The sequence below is a fragment of the Ascidiella aspersa genome, chromosome 8 (genome assembly GCF_963924565.1).
Source record: "Ascidiella aspersa chromosome 8, kaAscAspe10.2, whole genome shotgun sequence".
NCBI classification, from domain to species: Eukaryota; Metazoa; Chordata; class Ascidiacea; order Phlebobranchia; family Ascidiidae; genus Ascidiella; species Ascidiella aspersa.
Genome location: NC_139454.1, coordinates 15,640,508 through 15,659,946, shown reverse-complemented (window position 1 = coordinate 15,659,946; position 19,439 = coordinate 15,640,508). Strand labels below are relative to the sequence as shown.

General features: G+C 35.1%; 2 protein-coding genes across 2 annotated transcripts; both read right to left on the bottom strand.

Annotated features, from left to right (window-relative positions):
• Positions 1 to 327: 327 nt before the first annotated feature.
• On the bottom strand, positions 328 to 11,704 carry LOC146136296 (43 kDa receptor-associated protein of the synapse-like). The gene is made up of 7 exons (XM_083395088.1): positions 11,306 to 11,704; positions 7,912 to 8,197; positions 7,581 to 7,727; positions 4,464 to 4,685; positions 4,316 to 4,369; positions 2,180 to 2,379; positions 328 to 857 (listed from the first exon to the last, which is right to left on the bottom strand). Exons 1-7 carry the CDS (start codon positions 11,686 to 11,688, stop codon positions 776 to 778), a joined length of 1,374 nt encoding a protein of 457 aa, XP_083251214.1. The 5' UTR covers positions 11,689 to 11,704; the 3' UTR covers positions 328 to 775.
• A 1,356-nt stretch (positions 11,705 to 13,060) lies between these two features.
• On the bottom strand, positions 13,061 to 19,002 carry LOC146136295 (uncharacterized). Its single transcript, XM_083395549.1, has 10 exons — positions 18,674 to 19,002; positions 18,252 to 18,558; positions 17,654 to 17,796; positions 16,172 to 16,301; positions 15,734 to 15,822; positions 15,544 to 15,672; positions 14,580 to 14,700; positions 14,250 to 14,413; positions 14,069 to 14,176; positions 13,061 to 13,885 (listed from the first exon to the last, which is right to left on the bottom strand). The coding sequence occupies exons 1-10, from the start codon at positions 18,953 to 18,955 to the stop codon at positions 13,772 to 13,774; spliced, it is 1,587 nt and encodes a 528-aa protein (XP_083251675.1). The 5' UTR covers positions 18,956 to 19,002; the 3' UTR covers positions 13,061 to 13,771.
• Positions 19,003 to 19,439: the final 437 nt, after the last annotated feature.

The following is a 19,439-nucleotide window of genomic DNA, read 5'->3' as shown; positions in this document are numbered from 1 at the left end:
TTAAATAAATCGTAAAAAGTTTTTTTAAATGTCGTCCAGCACAATATTAGTAAGCTATACATATCAACAATAAAATACTTTATTTATATGTAAAAGGAAGGTGATTGTTAAATATAACGTTGTAGCCTAACCTTAGCAAATTACATTATTGATAGGACTATTACAAACGCAATAAAAGTAATGCTTCTTTATCACACATGTCGTCTGAGAGACTTGTTTACTCTGAGAAATTGCTGTTGTTATAACGTCTGAAAATTAAATTGGCACTTTAACACGCTGCAGACCGATCGATACTCTTCCATTCTTCCTTGTAGCAAATCGATAGTGTTTAGTGGCGTACCTTAGAAACTAAATATTCTGCGCAATGTCATCACAGGAAAAGGAAAACACGCTTCACACAAAATGTATCGGTTTTCAATAAAGTTTTACAAAATAAATTTGCTACCTACTCCAGGCTTTAGTGCTTGGCAATATTGATTTGACGTTTAAAGTTTTAGATCAAATTGACTATTGCAAACAAAATGACACAACAGTGCGATTGATTCCTTAAACAAACATTATTTTTCTCGTTGTGTGAAATAATTGAAATGCTTTATGTACACGACATTAAATTCAGAAAAAAGAGATTTAGGTATTTTTTGCTTAATGTGTAAGTAACTATCTGAATATTTACCAAAGCTGTTCCGAATTAAATTTTGGTATTTTTAAAATCAACCACAGTAAAGCAATTTCGTATAGTAAGCTCACACCCTAACAGCAGAAATTATTCACAGTCCTATAAGGTAGAAACCTTAGCAGAAGGTTTGATGCAGTTTGGACAGGAAAGTGTGTCCAGTATTCCACGCTCCGTAGCACATCTGAGTAAAAACAAATTGTTCATACAGCATTAGGGAGGTTGAGGGGATCAGTACCACACGTGACTTGACTTGAACTTAAGTCATTTACGCAAACAACTTGACACAAATAAAAGTGCTTTAATTGAGTACAGTTTACGAAAATCGGGTGATTTAGGCCAATTATTTTATTAGATGTAATAAATGTCTCAGTCTTTGTTTTGGTTATTGGTGTTTGCTATGCGTGTATATTTCAACAGGTGAGACATGACCACCGTGGTATCTGACTCCACTAAATCGAAACGAATAAAAACTGCCATTGTAGTTTAAGGAGCATACTGTCAAAAGTAAATTAGGTATAAACTGGCGGCGTCACGCAATTGCAAAGTCAAGTTTAAAAATGCTGACGAATTTCATATTTTGATAAGTACGATTTTTTTAAAACTGTTGTGTGAACCTTGTTGAACTGTTGGGTAATCCTTTGCACATTTTTTCGCATGTATTACAAATTGTACGTACAAAATACTAAAAAAATACTAAAAGTGTAACAAGGGCCCAAGGTGTGCTGTTACCTGCAATATATTTTTTTGTACTTTTTGCTTTCTGCACTTAATAGCCATTTGTGTAAGCCCTCCAGTGTTTGTTGATTGAAACGGTTGGAATTGGTGAACTCGTCTATCAATTTACTGTTGGTACTTATCTAGACCGACTCAAACTATGCAACTCAGTATTGTGCGACGCAACACGGGTTCTTACGTTAAAATTTATTTATATAGTTGGTTAAGCTATTCCGACGTAACATATATTTTTTAATATAAGGGCGTATATTTATTTAATCAAAAAACATTGGCGCCATGTTTCTGCTTGTTTATCACCGTTCCGCTGATATAAACAATAACACGCAAAGTGTTAAAACCAGGGTAAAACCAGCATCAGACATTTTTTTAAAGGATATACCTTTCGCCTATACTACAATCGTCAGTTCCTATACATATTTTTTGAGTAATAATTAGATGATATAAATTTATACATATAAAATAACATGAGTATAAATAACATGAGTATACTGTTACCGCCAGGAATTGTAGCAATTATAAAGAAGAACCCCTTTATAATTGATAAAATAACATGTGGTATACAGTTAGATAAGCATTATAGGTAGTCAAAATTTTATAGTAGCTTTAATACTTATTCAACGCATATAAATAGAAAAAATACGTAACAAACAAACAGTATCTGTCAGCGTCAGTTATAAGTTTAAAGTTTAAACTGTTAATTTTCCTGTTAACTGTCGAACATTTTCTAATTAGGGTAAAATTTTTATTTTAGTTTGTCTTAATACATACTTTAAATGAAAAATGTGCGAGCAAGGCAGTGTCTCCAGCTGTTCATGTTTTTCTCCAATCGGTTCCTTGCAAACGCCACAGAACAGTTCTAGAGCTTCTATTAGTCTGTGGTAACTTAACGTATTAGACTTCGCTCGATCTTGGTCTGAAATTCTTTGGTAGAGAACTGCCAACTCTCCATGAATGCGCATTGACGCCATCTAGTAATAAATGATAATATTCAGCCATTAAAGTATGCTTTGCTAAATACTTTTATTTTTACGAATCGAAAATGAATAGAGTAGTAACGGCGAAGTCAAGAAATGGACTTATTATCCAAAAAAAACTAAATATTAGTGTTTAAAAATGTTCTATTCATATGACATAAAAAATGTAAAACATCTTTGGCTAACATATGTATGTTTTATATTTTGGAATAAAATATCTATAAGTACACACAACAAGAATCCGGTTTGTTAAGCAATTCCACTAGTACGTAATTAGTTAAACCCCAAATATATGTCTTCTTCGCCTATAAGTTGTAATGCACTTTTGAAGTGCTTTTCAACTGAGTGTACTGTATGACCGAGTACATACCACGTCAAAGTTAGGATATGCAACTGACAAAACGTATAGAAGTCAATTGAAATAAACGCATAATATAATTACTTGCGCTTGGAGCAAACTCATCTTTTTGGATTTTTTTTTGTTGAACCATACTCCTGTTGGGTACGTTGCTATAGAGCAGTGGTTCCCAAACTGTGGTACGCGTACCACCGGTGGTACGCGAGAGTCTTTCAGGTGGTACGCGACTACGTATAAATCTGCGAAAACTTTTTAAAGCATATGTATAAACTTGCGAAAACTTTCAACTTTTAAAACTTTCAGATTGGGTATTTGCAATGTTGCGTTTTAATTACCTTTAATTTGAGGTTTCGTACGTTTATGACGTAACACTTAGCTTGTTGAAGATAATAAAACGTTAATTTTTGGCTGGTTTAATATGTTAGTAGTAATAAACTGAAGAGCAGCAGTGTAGTATTGCCATATGTATAATGATATTTCGTACATATTGAACTACTGTAATTTCTTTTAAAATAGAGGAATAGTGTGAGAATTTAATTTTGTTTAATTTAACTATACTAGGAACATGTCTAAACGAAAGTACAGCCAGACTTAGGCTACATAAACTACGGGTTTATCGCTATTGAACACAATAGAAAAGCTGTTCCGCAATATGTTGTTTGTATGAAGGCGCTTGCTAATTCAGCTATGAAACCAAGCATACTCCCGACGACATCTCAACCAGCTGGTCGCGAAAAAAACAACTACATCCATCGCATTAAAACTATTTGCTGTGTTTTGCTTAATTTATGGCTTTTAAGTCTTCCTGGAATGATAGTTGTTAAACTCTAATACAGCTACATGCTCATTTTCTTATCTATATGCTAAAATAGGTATAGTTTGAGATATTCTAGTCAGATGTAACTTAGGTGGTACATGAACACTGTACAAAAGCTCAAAATGGTACGCGAGAAAAAAAGTTTGGGAAACACTGCTATAGAGGGAATGAAAGTTAAATAATTTTCAAATTTTCAGAGATGGCGTCAGATAGTTACGTCATAATGGGACGTCTAAATAAAGTAACCTGACGAAACCAGAGGTTATCGTTAGATATCTAGCATAAACAAACATGGAAATGAAATCTCAGTTTTGTTACATTTAATTAAATGGTTAAAAAAAGACAAGACCCGGTAAAACAGTAACATTTGTTTTACCGGTACAGCGTACCTGCATAAATTCTTTCACCGGAACGCCATTCCGGACCGTTTAGTCTCACTTTCACAATGCGGCCACATGATTAATATTTCACAGACACTTAGAATAATGTTTAGCAATTTAAACCTAATAAATACAACATATGCAAGCACTTCGCTCGGACGCTATCCCTCCTTAAAGTATTTACTTGATTTTTTAGCTCGTCCATACCATTATGCATTTCTATTTTTGTGCATATACGTTATTAAAAAGTTGTTAACGCTGAACCAGGGAAAAAAAGATTAAAGAGCACTGGTTTGGAGATTGTCTTGTTGTTTAAAAGCGGGCTGATATGTTGTTACAGTGCAAAAATCCTAGCCTATCTTAAAATCAACTTACTTTGCTACCAATGCATTCCGATAGCTGCATTCCATTAGAATACTGATGTAACGCCTAAAAAATATAATTTGAATTTTAATATAATGAGCCTATAGAAAGTAGTCTTAATTCGAAACTTCCTATTTAACTTTGGATGAACCAACATCACCTGACGAAAATCCTTTTTTCGTACAAAAGCTTTGGCCTTCCCTATAGCAACCAAAACTTGACCAAACCGGTCTCCAGTCTCCAACATCAGGCCCAGCGCAGCGGCATAGCGTGGCAGCGCCCTGTCCGGGTCTTTTCTGACTCTATGGACATCAGCAAAACAGAGCATACAACGAGCCTGTGCCATACGATTGTTTTCCTCCAATGCTATCTGCATTACATCCTGCAGTTAAGACATATTTCATTTAAGGCGTCTGTCCGGTAAATTACCTATAGACGCATGTAAAACAACGAGAATAGTTTAACAATGAATTTGTATAAAACAAAATATTAAATATATCCAAGCAGGTGAAAATGCAGAACAATTAAGGCGAACCTTTAAGACCATCTTCGCCCTTTTAAAGAAGTAACCTTTATTCTATTCGCAAGAGTCGCATCCCATATCTCTAAACATTGTTATTTATATTAAAAGGTTACCCGTTTAAATTTTAATTGATTTCAACACCTTGATTTCAACCCCACCACACCCCAGCAATACATGTCGTGGCAACGTGGACCAGCGTCATACTACAACATTTTATATCACTAATTAAAATAAACTAAAGAATATAGTTACATTAACAGATACACATTGACACCAACTTTTATTTAAAAGATGTACACAGTAAAGATTCACAATACACAAATTACGAACAAAATTAACGAACAAACTTGATAGGTCTAATTTTCTTAACTCCATGGATTACATTTTATGTGCATGTCGATTACATCATAGACACTAAATCAACCTGTCACAAGGATAAGAGCTAACAGTTCGTTGCAAATGAAATGTTATGTGTTTCCGTTGAAACACGCTGTATTATCATAGCTTCCTTCTTCGTCTTGCTTCTTACAAGGATGCAATTCTTTCATTTCTCTTTGTTTGCTCAGGAAAGATAGTTTACCTACAAGGGGTATGATTCCAGTGTGTCGTTGTAACTTATATACAGTAGTAAATAAATTTTTGCTATTTCGCTTTTTTGTTTTTCCATTTATATGCCTGGAAATAAAGATGTCTGGCCTTTGGTGTGCAAACTCAGAATTTATATTTCCTTTTGATGTTGAAGGTATATCACAAAAAATATAAGGGCAAGTGTTGTCGTGTGTATTTGATTGTATACTGATCGCGGCAGTGCAAATCATTGGCTTTTGCAGCATATAATCACCATAAAACATCCAAATTGAAAGGATATATCTCACATTTAGGTCACTTGAAGCATTGCTAGGCGTCGCTGCTTTGAGGTACGCATTTTCGAATTTTTTTGTTAATTGGGTCACCACCAGACGTGGATTTGTCTTTATTTTTAGGGTAATCGCCGAAGTCTGTCATGTCTTGTGTAAGAATTGTCTCCATTAACGACCGCCAATCCCAAGAGGGATTCAGGATGGCTAAGTCGTCATCATAAGCATACTTTTTTAAAATCATCGCGGGCAAATCATAAGCGTAGAATATGTTGTAGAGCAGAGGTAGGCTATCAGACCTGAGCCTTGTGGTACGCCGTTAGTAAGGCGCCGTGGTCTACTTAGCTTGCCGTTTCCTGTTGTCAGGATGAAACTGCGATTCTGGATAAGCTCCAAAATTATGCAGACCAAGCGTCTGTCGGCCGTGGTGCCAGACGGTATCGTAGGCGGTTTAACACACACAGCCCCGGTATTCTTTCTAGCTGCAAAACGGTCCTCCATGTCCTGCGTGATTAACATGACCTGATCCGTCGTTAATCTCTCGTGCCGGAAACACGCTACTTCCGTTGAAGAAGTGGGTCAATAGTTGATTCAATACGCGCGGCGCGCGTAGATAAGCCGTTCGAGAATCTTCAAGGGAATACAGAGCAAGGAAATGGGGCGATAGCTCTTCAGATCTTCTGGTGGTTTGTTGGGTTTTGGAATCGCAACCAAGACCTTATCCAGATTTTTGGTATTTTAAAGCGGTGCAGGCACGATGCCATCCACCAACACTCGCACACGCCACTTAATCTTTAAATCGTTGATTGGCCAACAACAACTGTTGTAATCGTAAAGACATTATATCGAGCAATGTGCAAATCTCAGCTGTACGCTTAATGCTTAACGCATCGTTCCAAATAGAAAGTTTTATTGATTTTACCAAGCATAAACCGCATTTATCTCGATTCGCGCTACTTTTAGGCTAAAATTTAATAGCATATTTAGCACTATAGTTTTATAGCTTGACCGACATCAGGAGCTTTCCTAAAGGTGCTCCGTTAATCATATTTTATGACGTGACTTTGTGAGGTCATGTATTAATTTTTGTATGCCCCCCTCAAATAAAACGCTACATCCACCATGCAGTTTAACTGGTTTTGTAGTCTACATGTTTAGCCAAACCATCAACAGGGTCCATCACACCGAAAAGGTTGTGAACCACTGGCCTAGGACATTAAACAAAAGGACCGTAACTAATAACTTTAGAAGATAGAAGTAACATAATCAAATTTGTCTTGTCCTTAGACGCTTGTAATCATCGTTTGCTTTTTTCTGATATGAATGTTTGCTTACCAACATGTCTGTTCTCGATTTGGTATGTTTTGTGTCAGTGTCACAAAGAAAGTGAAGCTTGTTAACGTACCGCGAGTGAAAAAAGTTTGCGGATCACTGTTAACACATTCAACTGCTTAAAACATATATCTCAAATCAGGGCCAACCTGCGGTCTGCAGCTAGTTAGGACAGCAGCAAATGTTTTCTTGCAATGCGTATGTTGGACTTTTGCAATATAAAAACAAATGCTAAGGAACTTGAGGTGATCTAATTATGCTTGATATTCTGATTTATTTACATGATGCTGGTCAATATATTTTTCTTCGTCGCTGTTAGCAGAATGCCGTTTAAATTTAACATTTTTTCGCCCTAATTCATTACTTCGCAAAGGAAAAGCCGATTTATACCTAGGTTTATGTGCTCACCCTACAGTTAAACATGTGGAAAAAAGTAATAAAGTGTTATTTATTTTTTCAAAACGCAGAAAAACTAATCGATCATATGCATGTTGTCCACTCCGCCGACATGTGCTCTTTTCCAGAAGGTTGTAAAACTTAAAATATTTAAATAGCATTCTATAACCTCGCTGGTCCGCATTGCTTCGTCAAGTTTTCCGACTTTTCTGTAGGCCGAAGCAAGTGACATCTCTGATGTGATACGGTATTTCTTCTCCCAATCTTTGCCGTACTCTGACAAAATTTCGGTAGCTTTTGTGGGAAAGAAAATAGCCTGTTGGCAAATGCAAGTAAATATTCTAGTAAAAAACGATGTACGTACACAAGTTTTCGAAGGGTTGGATTATTTGGATTTCTAAACAACAGAAAACATTAAAGGTAATGATAATCTATACATAAAAGAGCTCTACATGATTTTGTATTAAAATGAAACTTAAAATAAAAGGTAGGCTACAAACCTTTTCGTAATCTCTAACTTCCAAGTAAAGCGCTCCCATTGCGCAACAAGAGAGGCATTCGAGCCTCTTGTTATCTTGAAAGTTTGCAATACTGAGCGATTTTTCTAAGTTCTTCATCGCTTGTCGCAAATCACCCAAAGCAAGGAAACTTTTTCCTTTGTACAAGTAGGAATATCCACTGATAGAGAAACTTTCTATGGTGCCACCTTGTCGACCGGTAACGCAGTCAAGGCATTGCTGTGCGTAATCGATACTCTTCTGGTAGTTTGATATGAAATAATTCGCCCTGAAATGTTTTATTTCATACACAGTTAGATGAAGTAGTCAGTACCATTGAGTATATCCACATACACCCTAAGGCCTAAAGGACCGTCTACAAATATGAATTCTCATACAAAAATGTTATTCTTCATTACCTTTTACATATTTGCGAAAGTTTATTCGTTCAGTTGGAGGTAATTAAGTAAAGTCATTATCATCACAACTGCGCAAAAGCCAACTGTTCTTTAAAAGTCGAGTCGTTTGAACTCGCTCTCACAAAAGGAAGCCAAGTTTAAGATGTACAATTAAAACTCTCTTTTTGAGCAACAGCGCGTGCTTCTAGGTTTTATTTGTTCGTTGTGGCTATATCGCCGTTGGTGACCATGTTTTAATTTTAAAGTTATCTTTACTTTTTATGGTGAATTTTATTTATATTTTATTTGGTTAAAACTACGAATCTTTTAATATTTACACAGTGTGGTAATAGCCAGGGAAGATCCAAAGGCACGAGACGATAGTCCAGTGGTTCTCAACCTTTTATGCTTCGTGGCCCCCTTTGAAAGCCTCTCAACCCTCGTGGCCCCCTTGCTTATAAAAATACCAAGCATTGTGCTAAAGTCTTTTCACTTGCTTTACTTCTGCACGTTAATAACCAATACAGCAATTAATGAATTAATAAAAAGTCATTTTAATTTAAACTAACTTAGTTAGACATTACCAATTCTGTTCTTCGACGCCACGAAGGTATTTTTTATATTCGGCTTTGTTTTGTACTGAGCCAAGCGATGTCACCACATTCGTCGAGATGATTACTCGATTTTCGTTTATTAATGCCTTACTATTAGCCTACTTGACAAATAAGCTGCATAAACCGCTGAATGTTGGCCTAAAAATGACCTTTTTGAATAACCTGGGTAGCGTACTTTATGCGTTTTATGGTGAAATGTTTCTTTTGCAACGGAACGCCCTTAAAGTAAATTGCGAACCGTTGTACATGGCAATACACACTAGTTGCTCGCCTAACAGCATTTGTCAGACACTTAATGATTAGGCGAAAGGTATCGGCAAAGAATAATTGGCCACTCGAAAAAAACGTTGACGCCGCACGATACATGACTATCTAAGCAGCACAGTAATTGTTTCGCCACAGCGACAGGTCTCCAACCAAACTTGCTACTCACGAACGACCAATTAGACGTAACTTTCCGCGACAAACCGAATAAAAATGATTCAATATTCTACTTTAAACATCCCTACTGACTAGTCAAAGCGGGTGTCAGAAAAATGCGTTACAAAACGTTACAAGTAAGGTATACAGTCATAATAAAAACACAAAATTAAGTTAACTGGTAAATTTTGAAAATAGTGACACTTTAGTTTTCGCAATAACTATAGCTGAAAGGTTATGCTGGTGGCCCCCCAATGAGCGCTCCGTGCCCCCCCAGGGGGGGGCGAGGGCCACGGTTAAGAAACCCTGCGATAGTCTAACCCTCAAAAAAATAAATGTAAATTTATGCTATTTAACTTAGTTTTTTTTCGCGCTTGGCGCTGTTCCATAACTTATTTGCAATATGACTATTATATAGTAGCCTAGGTCTATCAAACAAGTTTTGACTCTTGAAATAGGTCTATGAAACAATCTTGAATCTTGAAACGGAATACTTTACTTTTTTTGGGGGGGGGGGGGTATAGTTCGGCACTGTGGGGACAAATCCCCATCCAAAATTGGTTTTACCAGTATGATTCTTTGAAGCTCAGCGCATTTTTTATGTGTTTACTGATAGTTTTTCCGATACTTAATAAACCAAACATAAAATATTGTTTTCGACATAAAATAATCTGACAACGGCCTTACCTAAGCAACCAAAATGCATTACTACATTATTTTAATTACTGTTTTGTGGAAGACTCTTTTGAAAACAGGAAGTTTCTTTTAAATTTTTGTATGTCATCTTTTTTTGACAAAATATCATGATTCTTATAGTTTTGGCAAGGTATCTCATTTCCTAAACTCTTTACTTTTTTTAACCTTTTTTCTTTATGTTTAGTTTTTAGTGTTTGCGAGTTCAATGTTTCAACAAACGAGTTCAATAATTTCAACAGATTTGCAATTTGGCCTGGACTTGCAATGACGTAAAAACCCAACACTATATTCCTTTTCTAGTCGCTGATTTGTTAGTTTTAGTTGAGTTAACGCTTACAAAATGATACGAGTTAACTCATTTCAACAGTTTTCGTTTTATTTTATTATGATTGACTTGACTTAAAGGTCACTTGCTGTCATAATGACCTCATGGGGACTTGACTTAACCTTCAGATGACTTGAACTGGAACTTGACTTGTTCAGTGTGCTACAAAATACTTTAACCTCAAAAATATCATAAAATTGTTTACATAGTAATAGAAATGAAAGATGACTCGTTTTTTGGTTAGTTGGTTAGTGAGCTGTTGTAAGTTCTTTCTTGCTTGATCTTTGTTGTATTCACCGCATGATCACAGCAGCAAAAAGCTTATTAGCAGCTTCCACATATATATATTAAACGCGCCAGACAAACCAATTTTAATTTAAACCAGTGTAGAACAAAACTTTGAATAACACCTCATGTTCCTATAAACACAAAACTGCTTCAATATAGCTTAAGCCACAACAGAAAATTGACTAATTTTGATATGCTTTATAAACCACTGGCGTTAAAGTTATTTTGTAATTCTATTATTTTTTAATTTAGAGAGAAAAATAAACTTTTCGATTTAATTTAAAGAAACAAATTGTGTTCTATGTTACCTAAATTAGACAGCTTTACGATTTAAATACTGTTCATTTAACCTAAATTGGAACGAAAAGTTGTTCGATTTGGGTTAATCGGACAGATTTATTTAAATGTTGAACTGGTTAACCTAAATAGGACAAAAAGTTTTCCGTATAAGCGAAATAACTTTTTGCCAACAGCGTCCCTTAAGTTTAAAAAACACTATTTTACTTCGCATAAGGCCTAAAAGTTGTTCGGTAACCACATGGAAATTTCTACTAGTTCGACAGGTTAAGAACCTCTGCTCAACACCAGGCGTCTTACTTATTAATAAAGCCTTTCTTGTAGGTTTGACAATTGTTAACTAATATCGTTAATCTTACCTGGCCAGGCTAAGATACGAATCAGCAATAATGATGGAGGAACCCTTGTCTAATGACTTTAACAGACGACGTCCATCATTTCCGTTGATGCTGATTTGATGACCGAGTTCAATTTTTCTCACTGCAAATGTAGGGACCAATCTGTACCTTCCCCATATTTCCAAAACATGAATTGCCAAACTCAAACACGCGCATTTCTCCTGTGTTGTTTTATATTTCCGTTTCGTCGTATTTTCAAATGCGATAAGAGCTTCTGTTTGGTTGGAAAAGTCGACTAGTTCACGCAGTATTGTTTCCACCTGTCGTTGAGTTCCAGGCTCAATATTTTCCCCAGTATCAGAGGAATTCAACAACGAGATAACGCTCGAATTGCTTTGACCCATATTAAAAAAAACCTTAGTCCTTAAAAGTTCAAAACAAGCATTCAGTAGGTGTATGACATGTGCTGACTTGCCAAGCGGCTGATAAGAAACTTGGATACCGCTTGTAGTCGCTCGACCTAATAACACTGTATAGTACTTCACTTTGTTGACAAGTTGCATTTATTTCTCGCAGTTTTTCAATCTTATATTAATTGCTAAACAAATTTGGGTAAATTAGGTTTATTAGAACATTATATTTTAACTTTAGATTTATTTGTAAGATATTTGAAAATATATGCTACTAATAACCAGACGAAATACCCGGCGTTCCCCAGGTTGAAAAGAATATTTACCGGTTATTCGTAAGATCTTCGTAAATGACATAAATAATGCATACATATTTTTTTAAATGTCATAACAAATTTGCTTATGCCTAAACGTTTGAACTGAGTGTCACTACATAGAAATTTCAAATCATATGATGTGAAGTCGGTTAACTATAGCGCACAACACTTGGCTTTAAGTAACGAAAACCCGATATTTGTCTATTGAGAATAACTCCCAAACGTAAAACTTTAGGTTGCAGCGGCAATTGCTTAGACTTGCTTGATAGCGCCATGTTTAAGCAAATACGTAATCCCGGTGCTAAACTGCGTCAAACGTGAGAAAAATCCTCATTGAAAAAACAAATGCTTACTGTTAACTACTGCAATAAACGCAATATTTCGCAAACTCTGCTAAGTATTGCGTGGGTAAACACATTGTAAGAAGTCATTAGGCTTTGGCCTCAATCACTATCGCTAACAAACGGCTTAAAAATAAAAATTCAATTCTTCGTGAATTTGAGAACTCTACCTAAATTTTACGCGTAAACAGGCATCAATAAGTTCCTAAACATAATAGTCTTAGTTGGAAACATTAAAATTTTACTTTACTAAGGAAATGTACTCGCGTTTTGATACTAATATCTGCTAAATTATACACTGAGCTTTCAAATTCCAAACTCTTGTGACTTAAATTCAAAACCGTTTGCTGTTAGATTGTTATGTGATTTGATTCATCAAACGACGAGCCGCAACCTAGCTGTCGATACTTCGTCACCTTGAGAAAGCTAACGAGCGAATGTCCCTTTTGTCACTTGGCAGGAAATCGCAGGTCAACTTGACATGCAAGGCGAGTGTACCAAAAACGCTATTGTCAAACACTTATATACAAACGCATTTGTAACACTACAGCATTTGTTATATTGCTTGTCCAGTTATTTTTCATTCTATTTTTTTATAAAATTTAAACCACATTTTTTCATGCTAACTTTTTCCTAAAACAATACTATGTTAATCTACCAACAAAATCTCCAAAACACTGTATTCGGCAGAGGTTTCAAACAATTGATGATTTTAACGGTTCTATGTTTTGTTTACCTAAACAGGTTTCTGCAAACTAACATTTTGATACCCATGATTTGTTTTAGAGGCTAATGTGTACTGGTTTTGGTAAATGTCTGAAATAGATTTATGGTAACGGCTTTGTTTATCGATTTATGTAGTGACTCTGGGTTATAGACTGCACGCATTCTTGCTACTTACTTTGAGGCTTTACGTGGTGAACACAATTTAAAAACCTAATTGTCTCTCACACGTTCATATTTTACCATATCATGTGTCTCTCTAAAAATCTGTAACTGCTTCGTTGTACAAAGTTATAATCTACAACACACGAGTTAATGTACCCAGACCTAATCCCATGTGGTTCAAACTGGTTGCTCATGTGGCAACAGGCAGTATGCGGAGCTCGTCGTATACGAAAAACGCTGAACTAATTTTAATTAATTGAGAAGTTCTGACTACAGGATGACTGCAGTTTAAAGGACAAAGCATTAGGGCACATACCTTAGGTCAATCAAGCTCACAAACATACATGTATGGGCTATGTTTCAAAATTATAAGTTATGTACAGAGATCGAAAAACTTTAGATTGAAACCAAAAATCCAGTCAAACGAACAACTGTAACGGTTAAATTCGAATTGCAAAATTCTTAAGATGGACTATCAACCTAAAACTCTGTCAAAACATGATAAGTTAAAAAAATAGAAAAAAGAGCATTCTAAAATAAGCTCTTCATCTTGTATTGTGAGGCTTTTGACTTTGGTAGAAATTGTTCAATATCTTTGGTCAGATCGAGCTTGTACTTTAGATCGGCAAGGCCCGAGTAAGGGAGCTGAATCAAATAAAAGTAAAATAATTTCAACCGGAATATTTAGGAAAGTACGAAATATTTAAAAAAGATATCTTGATATTGCATCGGAAACTGTTTATATAAAAAGCATTTTATATATAATAATCTTAAAAACTTATATATTTCTTTTTCAAATGTTTTCTAGGTCAAAAACAAAAAAAATACCTGACTGGCTCCACCAACCCGTTGGACTGAAGGAAAAGCACAATCAAACGTTGTATGAGATGCTGTTATAAACATAAGTCTGTCTTCGACCTCCATTGTCTCACCATGCTATACAAAAATGTATTGCAGAGATATTTCTCCGAATCAACATACATTTGGAGTCCTCGAATTATGAACTTACCATATATTTTAACGGTCCTTCGGAAAGTTCGCGTAGACCACAGCTTATCTCGTATTGGCTCATTATTTCTACTTGAGCCGGAAACTTTTTCTTGAGCATTGCCAGCCACTTTGATGTGGACATAACGATAGGAACATGAACTAAATCCCATTCAACATCAGCACCTGCAAGGATTTGAAAAATCTCATAGCGTTTTTCAATCGAGAGGGAATTCCCAACGTTAAATGCGTTTTTAAAATAACACAACCATATTCCGTAACAAATTTTACGGTTTGCGAAATAAAAGTTCGTTTTTATTAATCTTCATTAACCACTACGCTATATACAAACCTAACTTTTGCAAAGCACGAATAACGTTCATGTAAGGAAGGTCGTTTTCAAGGAAACGTGCCTTGGCGTTGGAGAAGTATGGAAGTGTGTTGAGCACTCCCGGCCTATGAATGATAAGAACCTTCGCAAAAATCAAATAGATTGTTTTCGTGCAAACATGAAAATTTACAAAGCCCTTCTGGAGTCGTACTGGGAAGTATTTTTTTTTTAAAGTGTGATCGATTTTCAAAAAAAGTTGATTCAACGTGTAAATTTAATTTTTCGTTAATAAACGAAGTAAAAATAAAAAATTATTTAACAAAATCTATGTATATAATTTAAAAGATGTATAAAATTGTTGTTTATTTTAATTTTTTATCAAAATTTTATTATGCACCCAATATCAATCAAGTGAAAACGTTGCCCGAACAGTTGATTTTTGCAACCGATTAAAACTCATTCTGTCTATTATTGTCTGATGCCGCGAGATATATGGTGTCTGCGGCGCAACAACCCCGAAATCTTTGTACCCTAAGCTGTTGTATGTGTCGCATGAGAAGCACATTTAAGTCAAAGCTTAAACCGTAAAAAACTCGTCCTCAAGCTAGTCGCAACGAGATGGGTAGGCTGAATAAAATCTAATGTATTCAATTGTATTTTCCAAAGAATTTACGTAAAGTTGAATCGATTATAAAAGTTTAAAAACTTGGCATTTTAGTTTCTCAAGCGAAAGATAGATAGCAAGCACGTGGTTTATCTGCTTAGCCTCTCAACAATAACGACAAGTAAAAAAAAGTTGTGGAAAAAAACGCAAATCTTATTTAGATTTTTTTCATATTAAGGTTAATAATAACTTGGCCTAGGGTCTAGGGTCTAGGCCCTAGTCATTACTGTTCTTGGTATTTAAGATAGATACTATTGCATATTGATTGGCTAACAATATATGATTATACAAAGTAAAAAAACTACATCTTGAAAGTTATACCTTTCCGAATTCGTGTAACGTTTTCATGATGTTTTTGAGCGTCACGTTGATATTTGTAAAAACTTGTATCGCATCGTGGATTATAATGCGGTCAAATGGTGCCATTTTGTGTGCCGAATCATCTGCCTTCTGTAATTAGATGTTAACTTTTTTCTAAGGTAGTTTAAATCAAAGTAAAAAAAGTCCTTACTTGCGAAAAGAAGTCCTCGGCACCAACGTGGGCTATTTTAAATGCAAGAAGTTTTTTTGTATCTTTGATATCTCGATAATCGACCTTTCCTAGTAAAAATAATCAGGATAAACAAAAAGCTGTTGTTATTGTTTTAGGTAAACAAAACAAGAATTGTAAACAAAATTAAAAACGAAAACTCCGTTAAAGTTAGGTAGTTTACACAAAATAAACCCAAGTTTTTTCGCGCTTTGGGCGACTATAGGAATTAACTATATATGCTTTTCAAGTTGTTTTACTGATATGCAATCGACAAAAACCAATTGCTTTTGGTAACAATACTTATTTCTCATCCAAAAGGGGCGCAAGTCATGGGACAATTAAACAAAAAGGATAGAAAAAGGTTAACAACCACTGAAATATAGACTAAATGATTGCTATCTTTCTAGTGATTAGCACCTGGATAGACTGATTGAACAGGTGTAGTAAGACAGAAGTACTCCTCCAGTTGCTGCGCTAAAGAACCGTTCTCGGGTCCAACGTACGCAACCCTATGAAACGTGTCGATTTCCAGGTATTTGTGAATAAGCTATAAATTTATAACTTAAGTAAATAACCAGCAAATACAGTTTATTACATGTGTAGACCACGATACAGATGTGATGAACAATTCTCCTGTAACAGTTTTAGCAACATTAGAGACAGTGCTTTCTCTAAGGTGCTCAAACGCACAATTTTGCAGCCACGCTACACAGTTTAAGCCAGGGTTTCTCAACCGTGGCCCTCGGCCCCCCATGGGGGCCCTCGGCCCATTACTTTTGGTCATTTGTTTTTTCTTTTTAAATCGATTTTAAGCATTGCGTTAAAACTCGACAAGTTGCTGCGCGAAACAGTTTACTAGCATATTTATTTGTGTTCGATACGGCAGTTAATAAGTTGTAACGAGCCTCGCTGGCGGGAAGCGACTAATGGACTTTCATCGTAGTATCATTACTGATTCGTTGTAAATACTTATTTGTTTATGTTTTATATAAAGTCGATTAATCGCTGTGAAGTAACAGTTTTAGTGTTAAGTAATTAAGTTATAGTTTGTCTACTCAGCGTGTCTTGTTTTTTTCTGCATCAAGAGGTGGTATTTCAAATCAAATACTCTTACCAGTTTAAGTTCAAAGTTTTAGCCCCACACATATTTCGGCTGGCTAAGCCACTGACCACGGGCACAACTCTCTAGGTATTGCAAAACTAGTCACCACTTTCAAAAATTGCTAGTTAACTTTATTTTTGTGGTTTGTATTATGGCTGTAAAACTTTTTTGTAATGTTTTATAACACAGTTTTCTAAAACGGTTTTAGACGAGAGATGTTAAAAGTAGAAGCGTGGATCCTTTTCATTTGTTTGGCGAGGAAAGTTACGCCTTACCCTACGTACATGTGCAGCTTTATATGATTTTGGTCTTAATCGAAGTGGTATTTTTAGCTATACTATTATATTTACCAAAACAGTCCTACATTCATTGTGCCGTATTTTAAAAGTTAATGTGGCTAACAATTAACTCTTGGCTCATTGTTTTACCACAGGGCATCCAGACCACAACCCCTAAAACACAATACATTTAGCTTTGTTAAACTATGGATTTTTTTTTTTCGGTCTCCGCGCAAACTTATATCAGTTTTTTTTTTTTAAAGTGCCTTATGAGTGGCTGTTGCGACTTGTTAGTGACATATCCTTTAAGTTAAAGTTTTGTCAATTTAAAACCAATAAAAGCATTTTTGCGATTAATTAAACTGGGTTTTAGCTTCCTATTTTTTTTTAGTTCACTCGAGAAAACAGGTGTTTGTACTATTTATTGTATAATAATATGACTTTGTGACGTCATACTAAAAGTTTACATGACCACAACTAAACAAAATTCTTGGATCATACACTAATTAGGGATCTTACATGATACAAGTTGGCTTCATAAACATCTCCAAATCTAAAAAGTTCCTCATCTGGTAATCGAGGTGTATAAATGTTGTCTTGGTAGCGCTCCGATAAAACACTTAAAGGAATCTCTATTGGTTCAGTGCTTGATTTGACGATCTCTAACAAACAATAGTAGTTATACAATCATTACGTTGAGTTTTTGGAACCATTTGTGAGGCATAATATGGTACTTAGTTAAAATGCGACAGTAAATTTTGTTAGTTTTAAATAAATAATAATATCAGTTACACTAACGTCAAATGGGACCAAACAAATAAAATCCAAATGATTTTCGAAGTAGCTCAAACAATAGATTATTATTATTATTATGCAATAAGCACACCAAAAGACAATATCATTAAAAACATTGAAAATCCTACAAAAGGCCTCTATTTATTCTTTAAAAATATTTTGTTGTCGAAAACAAACAAGTAAACTTGTTATCATGTAGCCTACTTATAATTCGTTATATAGGATGGAATCAATTTTTTTTTATTTCTTTACTAAAAAGTCGTTTCAACAGAATAAATATCTTAAATTAGTAGATACGAGTGGAAAACAGTCTAAAACTAACCTTTTGAATTTCGAGTTGGCAATAACTTCTTTCGTTTTTCGTCGACCGTTAAGCTGTGCGATTTGGGCACAAAATAATCATACTGCGCTTTCTTGGACAATGTAGGTCTATGCTTGATAAAATGTGGACTTTGTTGAATTTTATTGCTAGCTTCCTCAAAGCTGCTGCTGAATGTACTGGGTTGAGCGTCGAAGGTTCTATTGTCAGGAGTTGCCTTTCTCGCCTTAATGGTTTTCCTGGTGCTTTTACAGTACATATTTCTGTCAGGTGGCATAGGCAATGTACCGGAGTTCTGGCTTTGCTCGTACTGTATAATCAAAACATTTTAATTAAAGGAATGTTCTATTACGAAACATACTTAAAAGTTACGGTCTATACGTTTAACTCTTTTTAACAGATTCTTCAATCCTTATATCACTTACTCTATGTGTTCCTATCTGTGATTTTGCATCACACTTCGGAGTGTTTTTCTTCTTTCCTAATTCCCCATTTTCAGGAATTTCGGTTGAAAATATTTGGCAAACATTTTGATTGAACTCCCATTGGTCGGCAGTTGACTTCGACACGGTTTCATTTTGGTTTAGATTTTCTTTTCTTTTTTGGCTACCGTTTGCATTCATGGGACAATCGAATGCCTTTTTCGCTTTAGTAAGCTGTGGATCACTTTGCGCTTTTGCTTTAGCGCGTTTTGCTTTTGGTTTCATATTGTATTAATAGGTAAAAATAAATATCATTACATATTTTGTGTGGAATATCTAAACATATAAAAAAACAATAATTTTACTACATAAAACACTACTTTTTTTATTTTTGCATAAAAAACAGTGGAGTAATTCCTCTCTATTATTTGCTGATGCGGGAATTTTTATGGTGAAAACGGCGCTATCAGATTTTATTTTGTTGAATCACATTTAGGGCTGTCTGATACTTTGTCGATACTCGATATTTCGGACAACAAATGCGGCATTTCGATCAAATACCAAAGACGTCATTATTATAGCTGTTGTGTTTGTTTCAATTTGGCGCTTGACCAGGAACATTTCTTTTCTGTTTTTTGAGCACCAACAGAAAAAAATTTTTAGCCATGGAAAAGTTTAAAACTGAATATACAAACTCACAGAGGAGGGTTATCGCTTTAAATTTCTTTCTGCGAAACCTCAGTCCAAAGAAAGCTTTGCGTATATTACA

Excerpts from the sequence above, each read along its gene's own strand:
- LOC146136296 (XM_083395088.1), bottom strand. The coding sequence starts at position 11,688 with ATGGGTCAAAGCAATTCGAGCGTTATCTCGTTGTTGAATTCCTCTGAT. Across the intron at positions 2,380-4,315 it reads CGGAATGCATTGGTAGCAAA|ATGGCGTCAATGCGCATTCA; the intron begins GTAAGTTGATTT and ends ATTTATTACTAG. Across the intron at positions 858-2,179 it reads TCGCACATTTTTCATTTAAA|ATGTGCTACGGAGCGTGGAA; the intron begins GTATGTATTAAG and ends GTTTTTACTCAG.
- LOC146136295 (XM_083395549.1), bottom strand. The coding sequence starts at position 18,955 with ATGAAACCAAAAGCAAAACGCGCTAAAGCAAAAGCGCAAAGTGATCCA. Across the intron at positions 15,673-15,733 it reads CCGAGGACTTCTTTTCGCAA|AAGGCAGATGATTCGGCACA; the intron begins GTAAGGACTTTT and ends ATCTAATTACAG. Across the intron at positions 14,701-15,543 it reads CGTTACACGAATTCGGAAAG|GTTCTTATCATTCATAGGCC; the intron begins GTATAACTTTCA and ends ATTTTTGCGAAG.